The sequence below is a fragment of the Folsomia candida genome, unplaced genomic scaffold (assembly GCF_002217175.1).
Source record: "Folsomia candida strain VU population unplaced genomic scaffold, ASM221717v1 Fcan01_Sc007, whole genome shotgun sequence".
Classification (NCBI taxonomy): domain Eukaryota; kingdom Metazoa; phylum Arthropoda; class Collembola; order Entomobryomorpha; family Isotomidae; genus Folsomia; species Folsomia candida.
Genome location: NW_019091199.1, coordinates 6,747,912 through 6,766,251, shown reverse-complemented (window position 1 = coordinate 6,766,251; position 18,340 = coordinate 6,747,912). Strand labels below are relative to the sequence as shown.

The 18,340-nt window shown below is 37.8% G+C and overlaps 4 protein-coding genes across 6 annotated transcripts; 2 read left to right on the top strand and 2 right to left on the bottom strand.

The window, feature by feature from the left end:
• Positions 1–122: 122 nt before the first annotated feature.
• Positions 123–10,487, bottom strand: LOC110852727 (probable helicase with zinc finger domain). 3 transcript variants are annotated; one of them, XM_035853882.1, is made up of 20 exons: positions 10,346–10,482; positions 10,175–10,248; positions 10,027–10,100; positions 7,242–7,510; positions 7,067–7,183; positions 6,766–6,992; positions 6,295–6,702; positions 6,080–6,227; positions 5,946–6,020; positions 5,106–5,871; positions 4,883–5,036; positions 4,449–4,808; positions 4,108–4,368; positions 3,905–4,022; positions 3,716–3,842; positions 3,372–3,640; positions 3,173–3,306; positions 2,900–3,102; positions 2,598–2,802; positions 123–2,515 (listed from the first exon to the last, which is right to left on the bottom strand). In XM_035853882.1, exons 4-20 carry the CDS (start codon positions 7,491–7,493, stop codon positions 583–585), a joined length of 5,757 nt encoding a protein of 1,918 aa, XP_035709775.1. In that variant the 5' UTR covers positions 7,494–7,510; positions 10,027–10,100; positions 10,175–10,248; positions 10,346–10,482; the 3' UTR covers positions 123–582. The 3 variants fall into 3 exon arrangements, with proteins under 3 accessions (XP_035709775.1, XP_035709776.1, XP_021956531.2); XM_035853883.1 differs by having other exon boundaries at positions 7,254–7,510; positions 10,175–10,487; XM_022100839.2 differs by lacking the exons at positions 10,027–10,100; positions 10,175–10,248; positions 10,346–10,482 and adding an exon at positions 7,956–8,317.
• A 582-nt stretch (positions 10,488–11,069) lies between these two features.
• Positions 11,070–12,117, bottom strand: LOC110851646 (vitelline membrane outer layer protein 1 homolog). The gene is made up of 4 exons (XM_022099502.2): positions 11,909–12,117; positions 11,484–11,843; positions 11,330–11,404; positions 11,070–11,253 (listed from the first exon to the last, which is right to left on the bottom strand). Exons 1-4 carry the CDS (start codon positions 12,018–12,020, stop codon positions 11,204–11,206), a joined length of 597 nt encoding a protein of 198 aa, XP_021955194.1. The 5' UTR covers positions 12,021–12,117; the 3' UTR covers positions 11,070–11,203.
• A 1,160-nt stretch (positions 12,118–13,277) lies between these two features.
• On the top strand, positions 13,278–15,187 carry LOC118436245. The gene is made up of 3 exons (XM_035853880.1): positions 13,278–14,076; positions 14,152–14,493; positions 14,561–15,187. Exons 1-3 carry the CDS (start codon positions 13,662–13,664, stop codon positions 14,854–14,856), a joined length of 1,053 nt encoding a protein of 350 aa, XP_035709773.1. The 5' UTR covers positions 13,278–13,661; the 3' UTR covers positions 14,857–15,187.
• Positions 15,188–16,057: 870 nt separating this feature from the next.
• Positions 16,058–18,339, top strand: LOC110851643. The gene is made up of 5 exons (XM_022099500.2): positions 16,058–16,331; positions 16,396–17,499; positions 17,565–17,781; positions 17,852–17,970; positions 18,043–18,339. The coding sequence occupies exons 1-5, from the start codon at positions 16,278–16,280 to the stop codon at positions 18,202–18,204; spliced, it is 1,656 nt and encodes a 551-aa protein (XP_021955192.2). The 5' UTR covers positions 16,058–16,277; the 3' UTR covers positions 18,205–18,339.
• The last annotated feature ends 1 nt before the right edge of the window (position 18,340 follows it).

Sequence of the window (18,340 nt, the reverse complement as noted above, 5' to 3'; positions counted from 1 at the left end):
GCGCTTATTTACTTATCAAGACCGATTATCACATGCTTATGTATTTGGCGTGGTGTGTCAAGTCCATAGTACATATTTTCTCGCTTTTTTATGCATTCAATGAATGGGATCAGTTTTACGTGTATTGGATTGGACGCCACAAATAGGCTGGGATGATCCAGCCTCAATCAAACATACAACTTTAATCTGTTGAATGATAAAGAAGTAAACAACATGTAGGATCAGTGTGGATGTAATTTGTTAATATATATAGAACGGATAATATTATTGAGGAGCCTGTAAAGTTGTCATATAATAATCATAAAAGATTTTTAACGTAATATATATGTATACAAGTATGTATGTAGTATATATATACTTAGTCAATAATGTAAATGAACATCGAACAACTATTTGTAGTGAAAGTATAATTCTAAATAAAAGATCATGACAGTGAAGGACACGGGACAAACTAAGAACAATAACAATTTCGTCCCGTGCAATTATGCATCTTACAATGATCTAATATCACAACATAGATATAACAGATGAGTAAATCAGGACAATAAAAAAATACTTTAAAAACTTTCTCATTCTCATAACTCATTCTTTTTTGCTGTATTGGATCAACCATTCTACAGCACGTTCAAGATCACGATTGCACATTTGTAGAGCTTTGATTGCCTGCCCCTTCGTAAACCCCATCTCAATCAAAGAGTCAATCATGTCGGACACGGTCATGACTTTGTTTCCATCGTTCTTACTGTCAAAGGGGAAAGTGGACACGGTTGAGATTACGGTGGACGATTTCTTCTTCTTGTGTCTCTGCTGCGGTTGCTGCTGTTGCTGTTGGTTGTGGTCCTTTTTCCCTTTTTTAGTACTTTTTACTTCAATCCATTCTGTAGATTCTGTCTTTCCGGATGCTGACAGATTCGTTGGTTTTGTCAGGTCTGGAAATTCTGACGAGTTCAGCATGAACTTTGATGCAGCCTTTTTATTTTCCGGGTCAATTTCCAAACTATTGTCTTGATCTTGAGATGACGATGATGACGCGGATGAAAAGCTGTCATTGCAGACTGGCACGTTCGGAGGAGTTAGTTCCATTTCTTTAAAAAAGTCGAAATTCTTTGGGGAATCTTTTGCAAATCTGGAGACATTGGAGTTGTTAAAGTTGTTGAATTCTTGTGGGGGAGGAGGAGGAGTCGCAGTCTGCTGTTCATTTCCATAATGCAACAATTGGCCAAGTGGTCGATAAGTGCGGAGCATTCGAGGTGGTGGAGTGTAACCGAGGCGGCGAGGCTGTTGACCGTGGTGATAGTAAGCGTAGTTTGCTTGAGCGATTTCAAAACTTGTAGCTCTGAAATATGGTTCTTGACTTTGAGTAATACTATTCGACATGTGACTTTGAGTAGGAGTTGGCATATTCAATCCGGGAGGAGGAGGATAGTTATGGAGATGATGAAGATGGGCGTGGGCCATATTGTTGGCCACTATTTGCTTATTCATCATAATATGGGCAAGGTCTGCATGCGGTGAAGGGGTTCCGGACCAGCACTGAGTTGAATTATTTGACAAGGGGGGACTCGGGCTGGGATAAATATTTGAAAATGGGGATCGTAAACTGAGCAATTCTGGCACATTTGACACAGGTTGAGGGACTGATGCTTGGTTTTGTAAAACTGTTCGGTAAGGTGATACTGAAGCTACGGTGGGTGGATTCGTGTACACCAGAGTATTTCCACTATGAGATCTCGGAACGAGAGCCGCTTCCGCCATGAGTCGAACGTCTGGCATTTCAAATGGACTCTTGTAAGAATTGTCTTCTTCAAAGCTTGAGAAACTTGACGTACTTTGAAGAGGAGGAGTACCTTTCAAACTATTTTTATTACTACTGTTATTGGTATTGCTACTGCTGGTTGGAGTAGTAAGCTGTTGAGCATCGCTAATTTGTGGTTGTCGCTGATTAGATGATCCTACATTATTATTGCCAGGAATCAAAGTACTACGTGGACCCCAGATTGAAGAGGACGGATCAGTTAAATTTCCTAGACTTCCAGTCCCCAAAGTTGGAGTTGGAATATTGCCCCAAATATCAGAGTAAGATAAGACTGAGTTATTCGTCTCTTCTTTTTTGTTGTTTGATATCGACGAAGGTGGAACTGTTTTACGGGGTATTAAGGGTTCAAGTGGTTCTGGAGTATTCCAAAGTGAGCGAATTTTTTGCAACGAGCCTGATTTATCATCCGTTGCGCTGAGAATATCGCCAGATGATGATTTAAGCTGCATGGAGGAGTCAGTAGTCTGCCTGTCTAAATTGGGAGATGACGAGAATAGTTCACATTTTTTCAAGATTTGAGACGGAATAGACATAGGTGTTGGTCTTGATATTGGTGAAACGACAGCGCTGACTTTATGGCCTTCCTTCTTAAATGGTTGTTTTTCAGTACTATTGTGAGTAGGAGAAGAAAAAGCTCCAGGCATCCCAAGTAATGAGTTATTTTTTCGACAGATACTGATATATTGTCGCCAAATATCTCTGAATAAAATCAACATAAAATTCAAAACTCTATAAAACTGACCAAAATACCTGATGATAAATAAAATTTCAAATTGTATACTTGCAAATCCCGACGTTACAAAGAGCAACAAGATCTCCGACAACAATTGTCAAATCTTGAGCTCTAGTCAACGCTGTATAAATTGCTTTTGGGTTTATGAAAAATCCACCTCCAGAATCCGATTCTTTCACTGATTGTAAATTATTGGTGTCCTCATTCGTAAAAGTTCTCACAGGGGAAATTACTACGACCCGGTACTTTTTTGCTAAATTAAATATCATTCCACAATAATTGTAGTACAGTTCAAATAAAATTACACGTGTACTTTAATTAATTAGGGAATACTGTATATAGCTACTTACATAAAACATTGGGTAGAGATTCTACATCCACAAATCCCAATCCTTCAAAATTTAGTTTGACTCGCAACGCCAAAGCTTGATCTGGATACGCAGTAATTACTCCAATCGCATGGTCCTTGTAAGACCCCCATGATGGTGGCCACGACTGAATTATATGTGCAATTCGATCTCGGACTTCGTAAATTTCCATCATACTGTAATACCTATGATAGAAATGTAATAATTTGTTGTTTCATAATTAAAATCATATATTCATTTATTAATAATTCATACCCTTCGCCATGATCTGGTTGGCATTCTTCGCCTCCTCGAACAATGCTAAACGTGAGAGGATAATACTTTGGATGGTCGATTGTGGTCGACTTTGCACATTTGACGGTTGATGAGTAGAATTCTTGGGATAAAAACTGCAAAAAATTTGTATTTAACGGCTTAATAAATTTTGGTAAAATTTTAAAGTAAAAGTCCTCACCTGAACAATGTTCTGGTTAATATTGTAAACCTCATCGAGACAAATTCTAAAGTGGTGGCGTGCCGGATACAAGTCATTCAACCGATCGATAAGGGTGACTTCTTTGTACTTGGACTTGAGCGTTGGTAGAGTAAAAGTTTCTGGGTTTAACAGTTTCATATCACCAGCTATTACAATTCGCGTATCCTTTCCGGCAAGTAGAATTGGACAGAGACTTTCCACTTCGATCATACGGTGGCATTCGTCAATGAAGACGTGTGAAAATATGTCTGAAGGTCGGAAATATATATTTTAAAGTTTTGAAATTAAGGTCTTGTATATCAATAGATAACTGCGTCGCTTACAATCGGGGAGACCTAACTGCAAAAGTTCCAGACAGGTTGAGACCGTTACGATGATAACTTTGTAAGAGAGCAACTCGTCCAGAGTCGGGTATCGAAAACTTGTTTCATCATTTACTAGTAAGCAGTGCTACAATTTTCGGAAAGATTTAAATGTGTACAAGGCTAAATTATCTTAGAAAAATTGATTACCTTCTTAACGGCAGAACTAACGTTAAGTGCCATTTGGTCAGCGTGATAAATTCTAAGCAAAACAGACTCTGATCTACTCGATTGTGACAACCAAGAGCTGAAGGGCCCAGTGATGAACCTGTTACAAGTCGAAAAATATGTGTGTAATTTAAGAGTTCCATTATAAATCAAAGCTGATGGAGGAAATGTTAAAACCAACGCACTCGTCTGCAGCCTTATTGGTGTGGGTGCAAATTAAAATTCTACTCAGAGACTGAAATTGTGAAGATTTCTGAGGGTTAAAAATCGACAAAATGCTACGAGCTAATAGTTGCGATTTTCCTGACGAGGGTGGACCCGAGATAAGAATAGGAATTTCTGCCGTATTCGACAGAGAAGTACTATCTTTGCTTGGTGCACTTAAAATGGCTTGAATAGCGTCACGTTGTTTACTATTTAAAGTGTCGTCTTGTTCGTATCTCGATCTGTGAAGAAAGAAATATTTATTATATTGATCCCTTGAATGTATAAACTAATTTGGAGTCCTACTAGTTGTACAACTTACAAAGCGCTATCACTCACTAACGAATTAAAATCCCAAAGTTGCTGATTTTGGGAAAAAACGGGAAATAATAGTTTAAGATGATGATCCGTAACTCCTTGTAAAATAGCCTTCAAGAGGTCTAAATATGTGTGATCCAAATGCAACCAAATGTCAAGTTTCCTAATCGTTCCGGGAGAAAGTTTCAATTCTTCTACAGCCGTTCTTCCAATGAGTAGAATTATTGCTCGGTCAGTTTTGTTAATTACGCGACACACGTAAGTTCTCGGTTTAGATATGATGGACCCTTCCACCTCGCCGACTGAAATGGACCGGCAATTATTGAATATTAAACGCCCAATTTTTGAATCCTCGTTCATATCTCTGAAATAAAATATGCACTCCACTCATAAGAATTGTAGAATTATAATCATCATCCTAAAATGAAATATTCATACTTTGCTAAAAACAGTTTTCCAAACAGCCCCACGGAAAGTGAAGTACTCATATCCACGCCAATATTGGTCCCAGTAAAAATATGAATTTCGGACTTCACGCTAAGTCTTAACAACTCCTGCTCCCGAGCTTTTATCTCACACTGGATAAATCGATCTAAACAGGAAATAGACATAAATAAATGCAAGGAAGAACGAAATCAAATTAAATAATTAATTAACTCACTCATCCAAGAAACGTAATTCTCTCTCGTCAACTGTTCTTCCTCCAAATCGTCAAGTAGTTGGTTGTAACTCGTCTCCGTCCCATTGACCCATTGTCGCACTAAAAGTCCAGCAACAGAGTCAACCTCTTCGAAACGTGACTTGTTTCCTTGCTGAGAATTAAATACTTTGTCCTTCAAGTTCTCCATCGCCCCCACTTTTCCGTCACTTTTTAACAGAGATGGGTCCGTCACATTAAAATTGTTAACGTTGCTACTACTTGTTCGGCTGAAATCGTCATCAAAATTGTCCTCACAGTCAGACACAGATTGCGACAAGGAGCCAGATTCGATGGATGAATTTGGATTTGATCTTGAAATTGTGGGAGTAGTGTTAGTGTCAATGTTATTGCTTTGCAAGGGAGGAATATTGAGGGAGACGGTGTCTCTAACCCTCTCCAGTGCGTCCTCCGAGCTGGAACTAGAAATACTGATGTTTGGCTTCAATTTGGCAGGTTTCACACAAACGGGAACAAGAGGTTCAATTTTATTGGGGGGTTGTTGCTGTTGCTGCTGCTGAATTATTGGGGGTTCTAAAGTAATGCCGACCCTTTTACTAATTTTTGGATCATTTTTAAAGTCAAATACTACATCTTGTTCAAATTTTCCGGGCAACTGGCTTCCTGTTTCGAACATTACGTCGATCTGATAGCAACACCAATCAGGCCAAGAACCGTTAAAAGGAATAAATATCTCGGGGCGAATAAATGTGTTTAATACTTGGATGCCCTAAAAAAATTATATATTGGTAAGAAAACTTGCGTCGAATAATTCAACTTTAAATGCAAATTTACTTTACAAACCTTCTGGCTCTTGTTGTTTGGGTGTAAATCTACTAAATCCAACGTGGCACGTTTCGAGTTAAAGAAAAATGCACCCTGGAAAAAATTTATGTTACAATTTATTTAAAAAAATACTTCCACAAAATTTTACTTACAATAATTGCGAAACGATCCCTAGTTTCATCATGTAATAAAGTAACGGTAGCTAGCGGTCGCTTCGAAGCGATCATGAAGGACCACTTGTGACTACTCACGACGGGTCGACATCCTAAACGTTTGACGATTGACGCAGCAGTTGATAATCTGTAAAGCATACATTAATTTAAATTAATTTTGCTGTTCAACACATCGAAAAAAATCCTATACTCACTTTATTTTAACATCAGGTAAAGCATCGACGAATATAGTTTTTAAATTCTTTGTCTCTTGCACTTTTTTAGCCAAACTGGCGAGATAATACATGCAGGCGGGTGGCAGGTTACGGTACGCGGGTGGAATTTGATCCTTTGGAATGCTAGACTTTTGTAGAGCTGAGGAGGACACCCCAGAAGATATTGAAGAGACAGCGTTATTTGCTAAATTAGTTGCCCCTCCATCACAATTACTACTACCACCATTAGCTAATAGTTTGCTCTTCCACGTAATTCGTTGCTGCCACTCCTTCATTTCCTCTTTTGAATGTGCAGATAAGCATTCATTCCCGTACAGACAGTCCGTCCCAGAAGATAAGCGAGGGCACATGGAAAATGTATTGTGACGCTGTGGAGGTGGTCGATGCCTGGACAGACAAAGTACACTTGGGTTAATCGCCATTAAACTAAATTAAATTAACATAACATACTTCCAATTCGGCTCCAACGAGTTTGTCGCTCCCGAAAAAGAAGACGACGAATAAAGCCCAGAATCATAAACTTTAATAACATCCTCTATATTTAAAAGTAGCTTGGTCACATCCACCCCAGATCTGATCGCTGTTAAGTAACCCTCCATTTTCTGCTTCGTTTCCAACATGATATCCGATGGAGCCGTCCGTTTCCATTGTTCGAGTAATTCGACGACATCGTCAAACTAAACACAAGAAAAATGCATGCATATACCATGACATACGAAAGAAAGAACAAACTCAAGAATTTACTACTCACCTTCCCTAATCTACACAAACTGACCAGCACACATTTGTAAATAATTATGCTGGGTCCCTTCTTTCCTAAAACTTTGTATCCCTCTTCAGTCACGTTAATCCATTGTTTCAATTTGAGCTAATAATTTATAAAATGATTAAGCATATGCAAATTAGGCCCAGTTCATAAAGTTTACCATCAGTGAAACCTTCTGTTCCCAAAGATTTAGCTCGTTAGCCCCCTCTTTCAAAAATTTAGATTTCTTGCTCCCATTCGCCGACCCGACAGACATCCCTTTCAATTGCTTGTTCACCTCTTCCAACTCCTTCTCCACCAACTTTGTGGCTTCCTTATTACTCGATTTACTTGTCGTGGAGGCTTTCCCCGAATTATTATTTGGCACTACTGAAGTCTTCATTTTGAGAATATTACCGAGTTTCACTTTCATTTAGGTTCTCAAAAAGTCTGGAAAAAAAAGTAATTTACAGAAATTATTTATCACCAGATTTATCAGCAGGCAGGAGGACATACACGAACACGGGAAAATAAGCATTTAACACAGAATTTATTTATGCATGTATCTTGCCTAAATTATTCTATGCTTTCAAACTAATAGCTGTGTGTCCTTCACAAAGGAAAAAAACTTTTCTATTAAAAATTGTAATAACTATAAAATTCCTACTAAACCAAACAAACGTTGTCACGCTATAATAGCCATAGTCAACAACACGACACGCCACCACACCAGCGCACATGTCGATAGAAATTATATATACTGGAACCACGCCACAATACGAAACGAATGAATACATGGAAATGCATACTGGAAAACTGGGTGAAAGCTTTCTCTAAAAAACCAGGCTACGTGGTATGCTATTATAATATCCTGTCGCTAAATCAACTTACTTACCCATCAAACCATAAAACTCTCTACTGGTGATTGGAGTGTGCTCAGCAATAATAAGAATATAAATTACTTTTTCTCTACACAATGTGTAGGTAGCTCAACTTTAGTGATAAAAAGGGAAACGAAGAAAAAAATGTGATTCGTTTTCATGTCCTATATAGTGTGAAATTAGAACCTGGCAAATCTAATGATTACACTTGTTGTGACACATATTATATGTATCAAGAAATGGTCGAAGGTCAACCTTATTAGGTTACAAAAGAAGTAAGTATTAAAAGTATAGAATTCCTGTCCCCCTCTTCGCCCACACGAGAAATGAGACACAAGTGGCAGAAATAATGAGACGACAACAACTCTTGAGAACTACAAATAGACGAAATCAGAGAGGATAGAGGAGAGAAAGCAGGAGAAAGTTCAGTTCCAGTTTTGCTACCTGGTCGACATATTAAGCCGCCCGTGTCGCATAGCATCGCCAACTTAAACTCAAACATTTTCCATCCTACGTGGACTTTCGATGTATCGATCCGGGCACGAAATATATAGCTGACGTGGATTTAGATTATTTGATTTCACCGAATTTCCGGCGTTATGAAGTGGATGGATTCGTATGTGTGTACGTAATAAATAATAAATACAATTTCGCTTTGGATTATAGAAATTATGATTTGCCCGACTTTTCATTAATGTTTGATTTAGTTGAAATGTTATATAAAGTTTAAATAGCTTTCGGTTGAACGTATATATGTACTTTACTTGCTGTAATAATACGTCAAAGGAGAGAGGAATGTCAAGTCAACCTGTTGATGAAAAGACCTTAGTCGTAGTCGGTCAATAATAATAATTCCGGCCCGAAGGAATCCAATCATATATAAATAAATATGACGTCTGTACTTAACCTTCGTCAGTATTTATGAAAATTAAGAAGCTCAATTATTAATTTATGACCCATATTCTACAAAAAGTTTTATAACTTGGTCACTATTATTATAATAAAATTGGATTTTTCTTTTGGACTGTGGATACATATTGAAACATGAACTCACTATAAAGCCCAGAAATATGAACCTAAAAAGTGGCCAAATTACAACCGTCTCCATAAAAATAAACGAGCAAACGTCAAAAAGTCTCTCTCCTCGTCCCAATTTTTTTCTACCTTAAATTTTTAAACAGTTTATCTGTACTGGTTTAAAATTGGAGTTGTCCTACCTGTTAATTATATATACCACGAGCAAAAGAACGAATGAACTACTATTGCAAAATTAAAGTTCAATAACTTACATACAAAATGGATGACTGGCTGATTGAAACAGAAGAAAACGATCGATTGGCTTTTAAACTTTTAGGAAGACAAAGACTTTGACTTTTTGTACCCACCATAAAATACATACAACGTGTTCAGCAGTACATTGTTCGACTTTGACTAAAACTGCATTTTCCCAAGGATGAATTGTTTTGAGTTATGTTATAGTAAAGTATAAACATACAATATTTAATGAAACGTCGATTTGCTCGTGGCGTTGTTGACGTACACAGTACACAAGTATTTCGATTTCATTCTGCCCTTCGATTTGTTTAGACCATTTGCATTATGCAAGTTTAACATGATAATGGGATAAATAGCATTGAGATGAATAACATGGTGCATAATATGCAGCAGTCTATCAATTTTATGAAGCAGAGAGAGAGAACAATTAATTATATTGTTATAATTACAATGGAGATGGCAGATTATTCATGACTTACAACTTATTGTGCAGAGACGTTGTAACATGATATAAACCTAAATAAACTTTTTTAATGGCTGCTGACTACGCATTTCTTTGAGGGGACCATGTTTACAAAATCTTAAATGTTACACGCTTTAATCGATAATTTGTAATTGTCCAACTTTGGAATGTGACATGACATGAAACAGGTGTCAGTTGTGGCTCATAATTAACTTTGTTTATGAATTTGGCTCATTAAAATCATGCCAAATTACAAGGGATTTAGGTTCCATTTTGTCAATATTATTCCCGACCCTACATTATTGAAAGGATGCGATTGTAAAGGAAGGAAAAAATTGAAAACTTACCATCAATTAATTTCACGCTGCGCCACGAAAAAATCCAACAGTACCGGATACTATTCGCCACCACACGCTGTCACCTAAAAAAACCAACACATCAAATAAATTATTATTAAATTATCACACTTATCAAATTTCTTAAAAAATATGTTACCTCTGATTAACTATTTTCACTCAGATTCCAAATTTAAACAATGCGATTCACTTGCATCCAATCTCAAATATCAACTAGGAGAAAAAATAAATCGTATAAAAAACGTTGTGAATGAAGGAATCAAACGTTTCAATTGAAACCGGAATAAAAGTACAAAACTGCTGTGACTACTTTTATTTATGTTCGGCAGCAGCAGGAACTAAACTAACTAACTGAACTCGAACGAGGAGATTTAGAATTCCGCGAGTGAACTGAAATCGCAGATAAGTTCACATATGCACAGCAAACGAATCATTCATCACTCTTGCACGAGTAAAGAGTGACTGATGATACTTCATGTCGAGAATTTTGCTTGAGCAGCACAAAATCTTGCAAAATCTACTAAACGGCGTTCTGCTTTTCCATAATTAATTAAAATTAGTTTCCTGTTCTAAACTTTCACCTCGCATCGCATTCAAAATTTTGTTCCAAATCACACTCCATAAATTATGATTAGTCAGTTAATTTAATTTAATTTTAATTGTTATAATTGTTCCCAAAAACTAAACGATGGGAATGATTTGAGGTTTTAAATATTTTTAGTAACCGAATTTCAGCTGCTTTCTCTTCTCAATTTTATTAAATCATGCATGCAAATTATACTTATTTTAGTAGCAAAAAATTGATTTTAGGTATATTTCTCATAACTTTGTGGTTTCCCATTTGTACACAATTTGGACTTGCATTGTCGAGATGTACTCACATTTATATGTACAGGGCCATACCCCTGTTTTCACTGAATTTTATCGCCATTCGGTAATCATATATCCAAATTGGGAACAATATGGTGACAAGTTGAATCAAATCTTGACAAATGCAAGTATGGATTAATAAAGCACTCGGGCTTATTCTTTTAGTCGTAATCTCGTACTAAAGCATGCTTCGTAAATATTTATTTTAATATTTTGGCGAAAATACAGTAAATCGAAATCAGAATAGCATAAAGAATTATCTTCAGTTTCGTAAACCTATTCGTCTTTCTCCATTTTACTAAACGCAGCATCCCATGTTCACATTGTTCAGGGTGGTATCGTCGCTATCTACAAAGGGGGAGTTAGTCAAACCAATAAGTAATAATACAAACCTTGCGTACAAGAAAAAAAATTTCCAACTTACTTGGCCCTTCAACTTGCGTCTGAATTCCACAGATCTTAAGCCCTCGTGGACAAGTCAGCGCCCCAGTCCAATCTCCTACATAATTATAAATTCATGCATATACAATACTTTATCACAAGATGCTTATCAACACCAAAATCTCAAAAACACTGACCCCAACCCTGCCCAGCTCCTTCCAAAATTCCCAAACCTGAGCAATGAATTTTTAAATTGTTAGCAGCCGTGTCATCCACTGCAAAACCTTGATCCCCTTCCGACCTGAGCTCATATCCTACAGCAAATCCGGGATCGGGACACTCTTGTAAACCTGTCATAGATCCATGATGACCAACGAGCGACGTAATCGTGCTAAATTCTGTCATGGACGCGTTTCTCGCTGGGCGTTTGGCCGTGGGGCTGATGCACAAAAGTTCGATACCGTTGAGGGCGCTATCATCCCCAAAAAATCCTTGGTCTGAATGGACCTTCAGTCGAAATCCGTACACGTACGAACCCGGGGCACAGGTCGCCATGTCTAGTTTTTGGTGTAATTTGCTTGATTAATTTGATTAAAATTGGGAAATGGAATAATATTAATACCTCCCCAGGTTCCCCAGTTTGTGCGCTGGTGACCCTCCAAAATAAAATCCGGGGCTCCGGCGCAGAACCCAATCATCGTAACGATAAGAAGAAGAGACGGAAGTATAGCCATTATTTCAGTTATCGTTTGAAACAATCTGCCAAAAAGTGACAAAATAATTCAACTGTTGAGCTTGACCTCGACTGCACCACTGAATGCATCATTTCAAGTTCTTTATAATTTATTTAATTAGTTGCCACCCAAAATTAGCAAATTCCGCGTAATTGTTCGTTATCAGTGACAGTCGGTCGACGTAACGTAATATGAAAAGTACTTGATAACTAATAGGCTTATGCAACCTAACAATAGCCCTGATATGGGGTGATTGATGATGATGGTGACATTTTTTGCAAATTTTCGACAAATAACATCCCATAATAAATTTATGTGATATAACACATTTGGTATAATCTGTCAAATGTCTTATCATGTATTTTATTCGCTAATAATCGCACTGACACTTTTTACATGAATGTATTGATCCCACTTTAAATCCGAGCGTTTTACAGTCGTCCAAGCACTTCTGATCAGTCCAGCAACTTATCCGTTTTCCTCCCCTGTCACGAGCAGGGACGTGGATTTTGGTGTAGGCCGATGTCGTAGTCTCGGAAGGTGTGGTTTTGTTATGGATATTTGATGGTGTTGTTCTTATCGTTGCTGTTTGAATTTTGTGTGGTTTAGTAAATCTCAGTCCGTGGTGTCCAACTGGATTAGATGTTTTTAGCGTTGAACCCTAAATAATTTTACATGTATGAAAATTTGTAATTTTTCAAAAATTTTATATGAAAGGGTGGGAGAGAATTTACCTTGGCATGATTTGTATAATAAATGATCAACAATGTGAGAATGATAACCATAAAATATGAGGTCGACATATTTTTGCAACAGTTTTTAAATGTTGTTCAAAATCAACAGCTCAAGCCAAATACTTATTTATGTGAGAAATGTACGATTCGTATTGTAAATGAAAACGAGAATGCGAAAATCAAGGCGTTTATATAGGAGGAAGCGAAGCGGAAGTGGGATTTAGATTGAAAATAACAGTAAATTGACGGATTAATAAATATTTCATTGTGTGGCAATGTCATTGTCATATTCTTTTCAAGAGTAGCCAGGAGGCATGTACACATTCTTTGAATTGTTTGTTGTCTCAGATTCCCGTTGTGATCTGGTCATGATTCCCATCTTATTGAATAAATTTGCAAAAAATCTATTTCTGAACAGGATGAAAGAATGATTTGGTAAAAAAAATCTTTAAAAATTGCACAAGATGTAAATACAACATATTACAATAAGTATGTAAGTAACATCTTAAACCACCGAAAAAGGTGTGATTTAAAACTGGTCTTGGCTTTATTCAACCGATACATATATTAGTAATTTTTGATGCATTCTCAGATCCATATAGATAAATAAAAACATGTCACACACATGGCATATTTTCATATCATGTTCCATATCCCTCGTGTCAAAATTTGCAAAGTTACCCAACGCCTACCCAAGACATGATTAGCCTTCAGTATAATGATGACCGCGGAAATGGTAACTAAGACATCTGATAAGTGTAACAAAGAATAAAATACAAAGTCATTTTTCATAGGGCGAAAAGTAAAACAATTTTTCCAACTCATCTATCTCACTTTTCATGCATGTACTTGCAACTTCCTTAAAAAACTGTGAAAACTGTACATAAGTCACACACTCGTCCACACAATGCTTGATTTAGAGCCCGATCATGACGACGACGACGATAACCCTTACGACACCTGCTGTCTTCCCTCGCAATGTTTCACTTGGGTCAAGTCGAAGTTCGAGCAAGGTCCCTCAACTCTGACCATTCTAGGAATCGGAATTCTCATCCCGTTAATCGGCACGATCGTCTATTCCAGCGGCACCAATCCCATCGGGGTTCTCATCAAAGGGCAAGAGTGCCCCCTCAAAAATGTCGAACGGGTCACCCCCGTGCACGAAATGCACAAGTCCGACGCCCTGAAACCCGTGCCTCATCTGCAAGTTAGGGAAGCCTTCTTTCGCGACAAGCGGGACAAGGTTCACATCGTCGTCCAAGTGTCGTCAGCCGGCCCGTCGTCAAACCCTGGAGAAAAATTGGTCATCCGAGGCGACTACGGTACATAAATTGACTTTTCAGTACTTTTAGCCTAAAAATGACTTTCTGATTCTAAATCAAATCTTGATTTTTAAGGCGACGAAGTCAAAGTCATCAATACCTTGCACACCCATCTCCTCGCGAAGCGGCTCTATTCCGGCAAGACGAATCAAACCATTGCCCTTCACGAGGTCAAAAATTCAGGAATCAATGGGAAAAACATGTCGAAGCTGTTGTCCTCTGTGAGCCTTCTTTCGATCAAGTGGATCTCATATACGGATCCGGCCTCGTTGATGTCCAACAGTCTTGTGGAGAATGACCTCGTCTGCGGCTACTGGACCACCCCAAAGGTCAACGTGATGACCTTTCCACTCGACAAGGGGGACGTGAAGAGGAGCATTTATAACGTGAATCCTTGCAGCAAGAATCACTGCCACCGTAAATAATTAAGAAATGATACATTTGCATAATTAATTTCGGCCGTAATAAAGATATTCGAATTTAGATCACTACTCGGAGGTTGTCATTATGCCGATGGAGCTGGAAAAACACGAGGACGGATGTCAATGTCGAAAGTGTGCGGCGGCCGCTGCGTCGAACTGGTTGTGCTGGGTGCCAATTTTGGGGCAGGGGTGCAACACATTTCCCACGGCGAGATGTTCCCTCAGTCTCCACAAGATTTCATGGAAGGAATTGTTTCAAGGTTGCGGGGACGAGATTGGGAGTGATGTCAAGAACACGACGGTCAATAAGTCACCATACCCATCTCATGTTCTTCTATCGCTACTACTGTGTCATTAGAAGAGTTGTAGGGATGCTGGTCTTACAATTAGTGTATTAAAAAATAAGTGTAATGCTAAATTCTTTAATAACAGAAAATGTCTTTTATGCAGCTACATCTTCATATCATATTCTTACAGATCAACAAAAGTGTATTTAGAATGTATGCAAATATTTTCATAAAACTCTGTAAATTAAATCATATCACTCACATAATCACATCAGACCACCACTGCTTTTTGGTAGCAATTAATTAATTAATCACAGTCAACAGTAGACTATAAAAAAATGTTTTATTTCCTAAACAACGTACTTCACCTTGCTTGCTAAATAAAATATCAACAAACTTGAACACTTTCCATAATTTTTGAAATTTTCGACAAACCACATTTCACATTTTCATTTGCGCATCCACAATGGCGAAGCCAAAGAAGGGCAAAAGAAGCGCCGCGAAACGCACCCCCAGGAACCCTTACTTGCTCTTCTGGATTGAAGTGAAAGACGTATGCAAAAATAAAATATTGCCACCTTTGACACCATAATTTGCATAGCCATATTTTTCTCTTGTCACTTCCAGCGTCTCATTGTTAAGCAGAAGGGGATAAAAATGACGGAAATCTCCAAACGAGCGGGGGCCTGTTGGAGAAAACTGAGCGTTGAAGAAAAGGACGAGTACCGGAAACGGGCTTGTGGCACCGCGTCTTTATGCGAATGCTACTGTCCGACGTGTGGACGAATCCTTCCTCGTGGCAAAAAATGAAAATCTGGTCGATGACGACGCCGAAAGTGGGAAATTCATTGAAAAAATGTAAATAAAAAGATCACAGATTGATCTCAATTGGATGACAATTTTGTGCAAAAGTAATGATAAACTTGTAAATAGTATGTGATATATGGAAATGAAATCCTGAAAATAAAGGTAGCCCAATAATCAACCCTACATTTATGAATGGAATTGTATTTAGTACATTCTGATTTGTCAAAGAAAATCATAACTCATAACAAAAATGCATTGTTCTCAGCATCATAAAATGAACAAGATTATTTGGCGTGTGTGTGTCTGAATTGAGGGCATTTGGTAGACAACAAAATTCGCACATCTTTTCCATATTATTTATCTTGCGGTTTTTACCATTTTGATGAATAAATCACACTTTGACACACATCATTGACGTCCCATTTCTGCAAACAGAGTGAACAGAAAAGACAGCAGCAAAGTATCAGAGTACGAGCGAGTCATTCTAAAATTAGTTTACGAACTTGTACGAAACTGAATTTGCATAGTTTTCTCCACTGAAAATATTGTGACTCGTCGTATCATTTCCAAAGTTGGCACTGTTTCAGAGAAATAAAAAAACACAGTTTATTTGTTGAATCGTAATTTATTGATGGAAAAGTATTCCTATAAATACGTAAATAATTGAAATTATACATAGATAATAATGAGTCAAAGCTTTTATCAGTGTCCGGAATTAAATCCGTTGGACATCCCATATGTAAGTTTATTCATACATTTTCATTGCAAAAAAAGTTGTTAATTTATAATGTAAATGTGTTCAGATTTTAGAAAAAATTTTCGACCACTTGTCCGTCTATAACTTGAAGAAATGTCGTCTCATATGCACTTCGTGGTGTTTTGAGGCGACCCCATTTCTGCTCAAGAGATGCAAAATCAGTTTCAAATCCGTCCACCAATTCACCCAACTCCTCTCCCTGACAAATCTCCCCCAATTCTGCAACACATTCGACATCAGCAACGAAGTCGACCTGGAAAGCATCCCCGTGGTCAATTTCTTTACGAAATTCTGCACCGGGATAAAATCCCTCGACCTTTCCTACCATTCCGAGTACTCGACGACTTGGGCGGAAGCCGTCTTCTCGAAACTGACCTCTCTCGAAGAACTCTGTCTCAACGGGAAGGCGTCCTTCTTAACGGAACAATCCACATTGTTGGGCGACAATCCGGAAATATTTTCAAAATTGAAATTTCTATTTATTTACGACTCAAGTTATGATTTGGAGTCTCGCCACCATCAAAGAATTTGGATGGAAAACATTTTTCAAATATTGCTCGCCCCACAGGAAACTTTGGAAAGGTTATTTTTCGCCCCTTTTTTGGAACAGAGGGCTCGAACTTTTTTCAATTTGATAACTTCAGAGGCTTTAATACACCCGAGGGTGACCTATCTCCACATAAATCACTTGTCCGTGACCCCACCCGAGGTGAAGATTCTCTCGGGGAAGCATTTTCCCCTGAAATATGTGCATCTCGTGCTTACAAATTCGCTCGAGAGTCACGACTTGAACGGATTCTTGGCCAAGTTGAAGGACACTCTGCGAGAGCTTACATTAACTTTTACCGACGGGGTCACGGCGGCGCAATTCCATCCGATCCAACCGTTAGATAACTTGACCAAGTTGAGCCTGATTGGGTATGAGGGACCCTTGATGACGAGTACGGCGAGAAATTTGGAACTGTTTGTGATGAGTTTGCCCGACGAGGAGGACCAGCTTCCGCTGTGCACGTGTTCCGTGAAGGGACTAAAGTTAAATCAGGGTTTGAATGATTTGGAGATTTATGACTCGAAAGGAAAATACGTTCCGGCGACTTTAACCATGATTTATTCACATTTCTACGCTCTGAGATCGCTCAAAATGAATAATGTAATTATTTTTCTGTTAAAATTTTATAATTAAACATTGCATAACATATTTCTTTACCAATGCAGATTGACAATTCGATATTGCGACTCGTTTTTATTCATCTTTCAAACTTGATGGAGCTTCGAGTCTGTTTTCACAAATTCTATGGCGTCAGTTCCCTTCCGATTGACTCGGGATTGTGTGGAATTCCAGAGTTTAGATTGGAGGAGGAAGTCCTGGATGCTATTGATGACAAGGATATCGATCACTTGAGGACACATCCGTGGATCGGAGGGATGAAGCGTTAGTAATTAAATACAATTTTTTAATGACAGAATTTTTACTTGACTTGTATATTTATAATTCATGGCAGGTCTGAAAATACTCGAACTTGAACTCGGCCACATAACAGATTTCGGGATAATTTTAGGAATCACGAGATGTCCGACGATTGGGAGATTGATCTTAAAAAATTGTGACTGTATTTATTACGTGTGTTAAAATAATTTAAGCATTAATGCAAATTTAGTCTTAAATGTTTCTAGCTTGAACTGGTTTTTTCAGGAAACTGCACACGGATTCATGACAGATTTATCCTTACATGCAATTTGTGATTCAATGTGTCTCACCTATTTGAAGATTGAGGGGTACAAGGACTGTTTTACTGAGGGGTGTTTAGAAAACGTTATCGAAAAGATGGGAGGAATCGAGACATATATTTTATAATGATAAGGCAAATACTCTTCTATTAATGTATTGATTAGTACCTGAGAATAATGTGGAGTGCAAAATGTTAATGTTTTTTTACGATAATAATGAAGAAAATATGAGACGAATTAAAAAAGAATTTTAAAATGTTAAC

What these genes read in the sequence shown, in the direction of transcription:
- LOC110852727 (XM_035853882.1), bottom strand. Translation starts at nt 7,493, where the DNA reads ATGAAAGTGAAACTCGGTAATATTCTCAAAATGAAGACTTCAGTAGTG. An exon ending in GCAGTTAGGTCTCCCCGATT is followed by an intron (nt 3,641 to 3,715) that starts GTAAGCGACGCA and finishes TCCGACCTTCAG; the next exon opens with ACATATTTTCACACGTCTTC. An exon ending in ATCTCTACCCAATGTTTTAT is followed by an intron (nt 2,803 to 2,899) that starts GTAAGTAGCTAT and finishes TATTTAATTTAG; the next exon opens with CAAAAAAGTACCGGGTCGTA.
- LOC110851646 (XM_022099502.2), bottom strand. Translation starts at nt 12,020, where the DNA reads ATGGCTATACTTCCGTCTCTTCTTCTTATCGTTACGATGATTGGGTTC. An exon ending in AAACTGGGGAACCTGGGGAG is followed by an intron (nt 11,844 to 11,908) that starts GTATTAATATTA and finishes ACCAAAAACTAG; the next exon opens with ACATGGCGACCTGTGCCCCG. An exon ending in AGGAGCTGGGCAGGGTTGGG is followed by an intron (nt 11,405 to 11,483) that starts GTCAGTGTTTTT and finishes ATAATTATGTAG; the next exon opens with GAGATTGGACTGGGGCGCTG.
- LOC118436245 (XM_035853880.1), top strand. Translation starts at nt 13,662, where the DNA reads ATGCTTGATTTAGAGCCCGATCATGACGACGACGACGATAACCCTTAC. An exon ending in GGTCATCCGAGGCGACTACG is followed by an intron (nt 14,077 to 14,151) that starts GTACATAAATTG and finishes TTGATTTTTAAG; the next exon opens with GCGACGAAGTCAAAGTCATC. An exon ending in CAGCAAGAATCACTGCCACC is followed by an intron (nt 14,494 to 14,560) that starts GTAAATAATTAA and finishes ATTCGAATTTAG; the next exon opens with ATCACTACTCGGAGGTTGTC.
- LOC110851643 (XM_022099500.2), top strand. Translation starts at nt 16,278, where the DNA reads ATGAGTCAAAGCTTTTATCAGTGTCCGGAATTAAATCCGTTGGACATC. An exon ending in ATCCGTTGGACATCCCATAT is followed by an intron (nt 16,332 to 16,395) that starts GTAAGTTTATTC and finishes AAATGTGTTCAG; the next exon opens with ATTTTAGAAAAAATTTTCGA. An exon ending in GATCGCTCAAAATGAATAAT is followed by an intron (nt 17,500 to 17,564) that starts GTAATTATTTTT and finishes TTACCAATGCAG; the next exon opens with ATTGACAATTCGATATTGCG.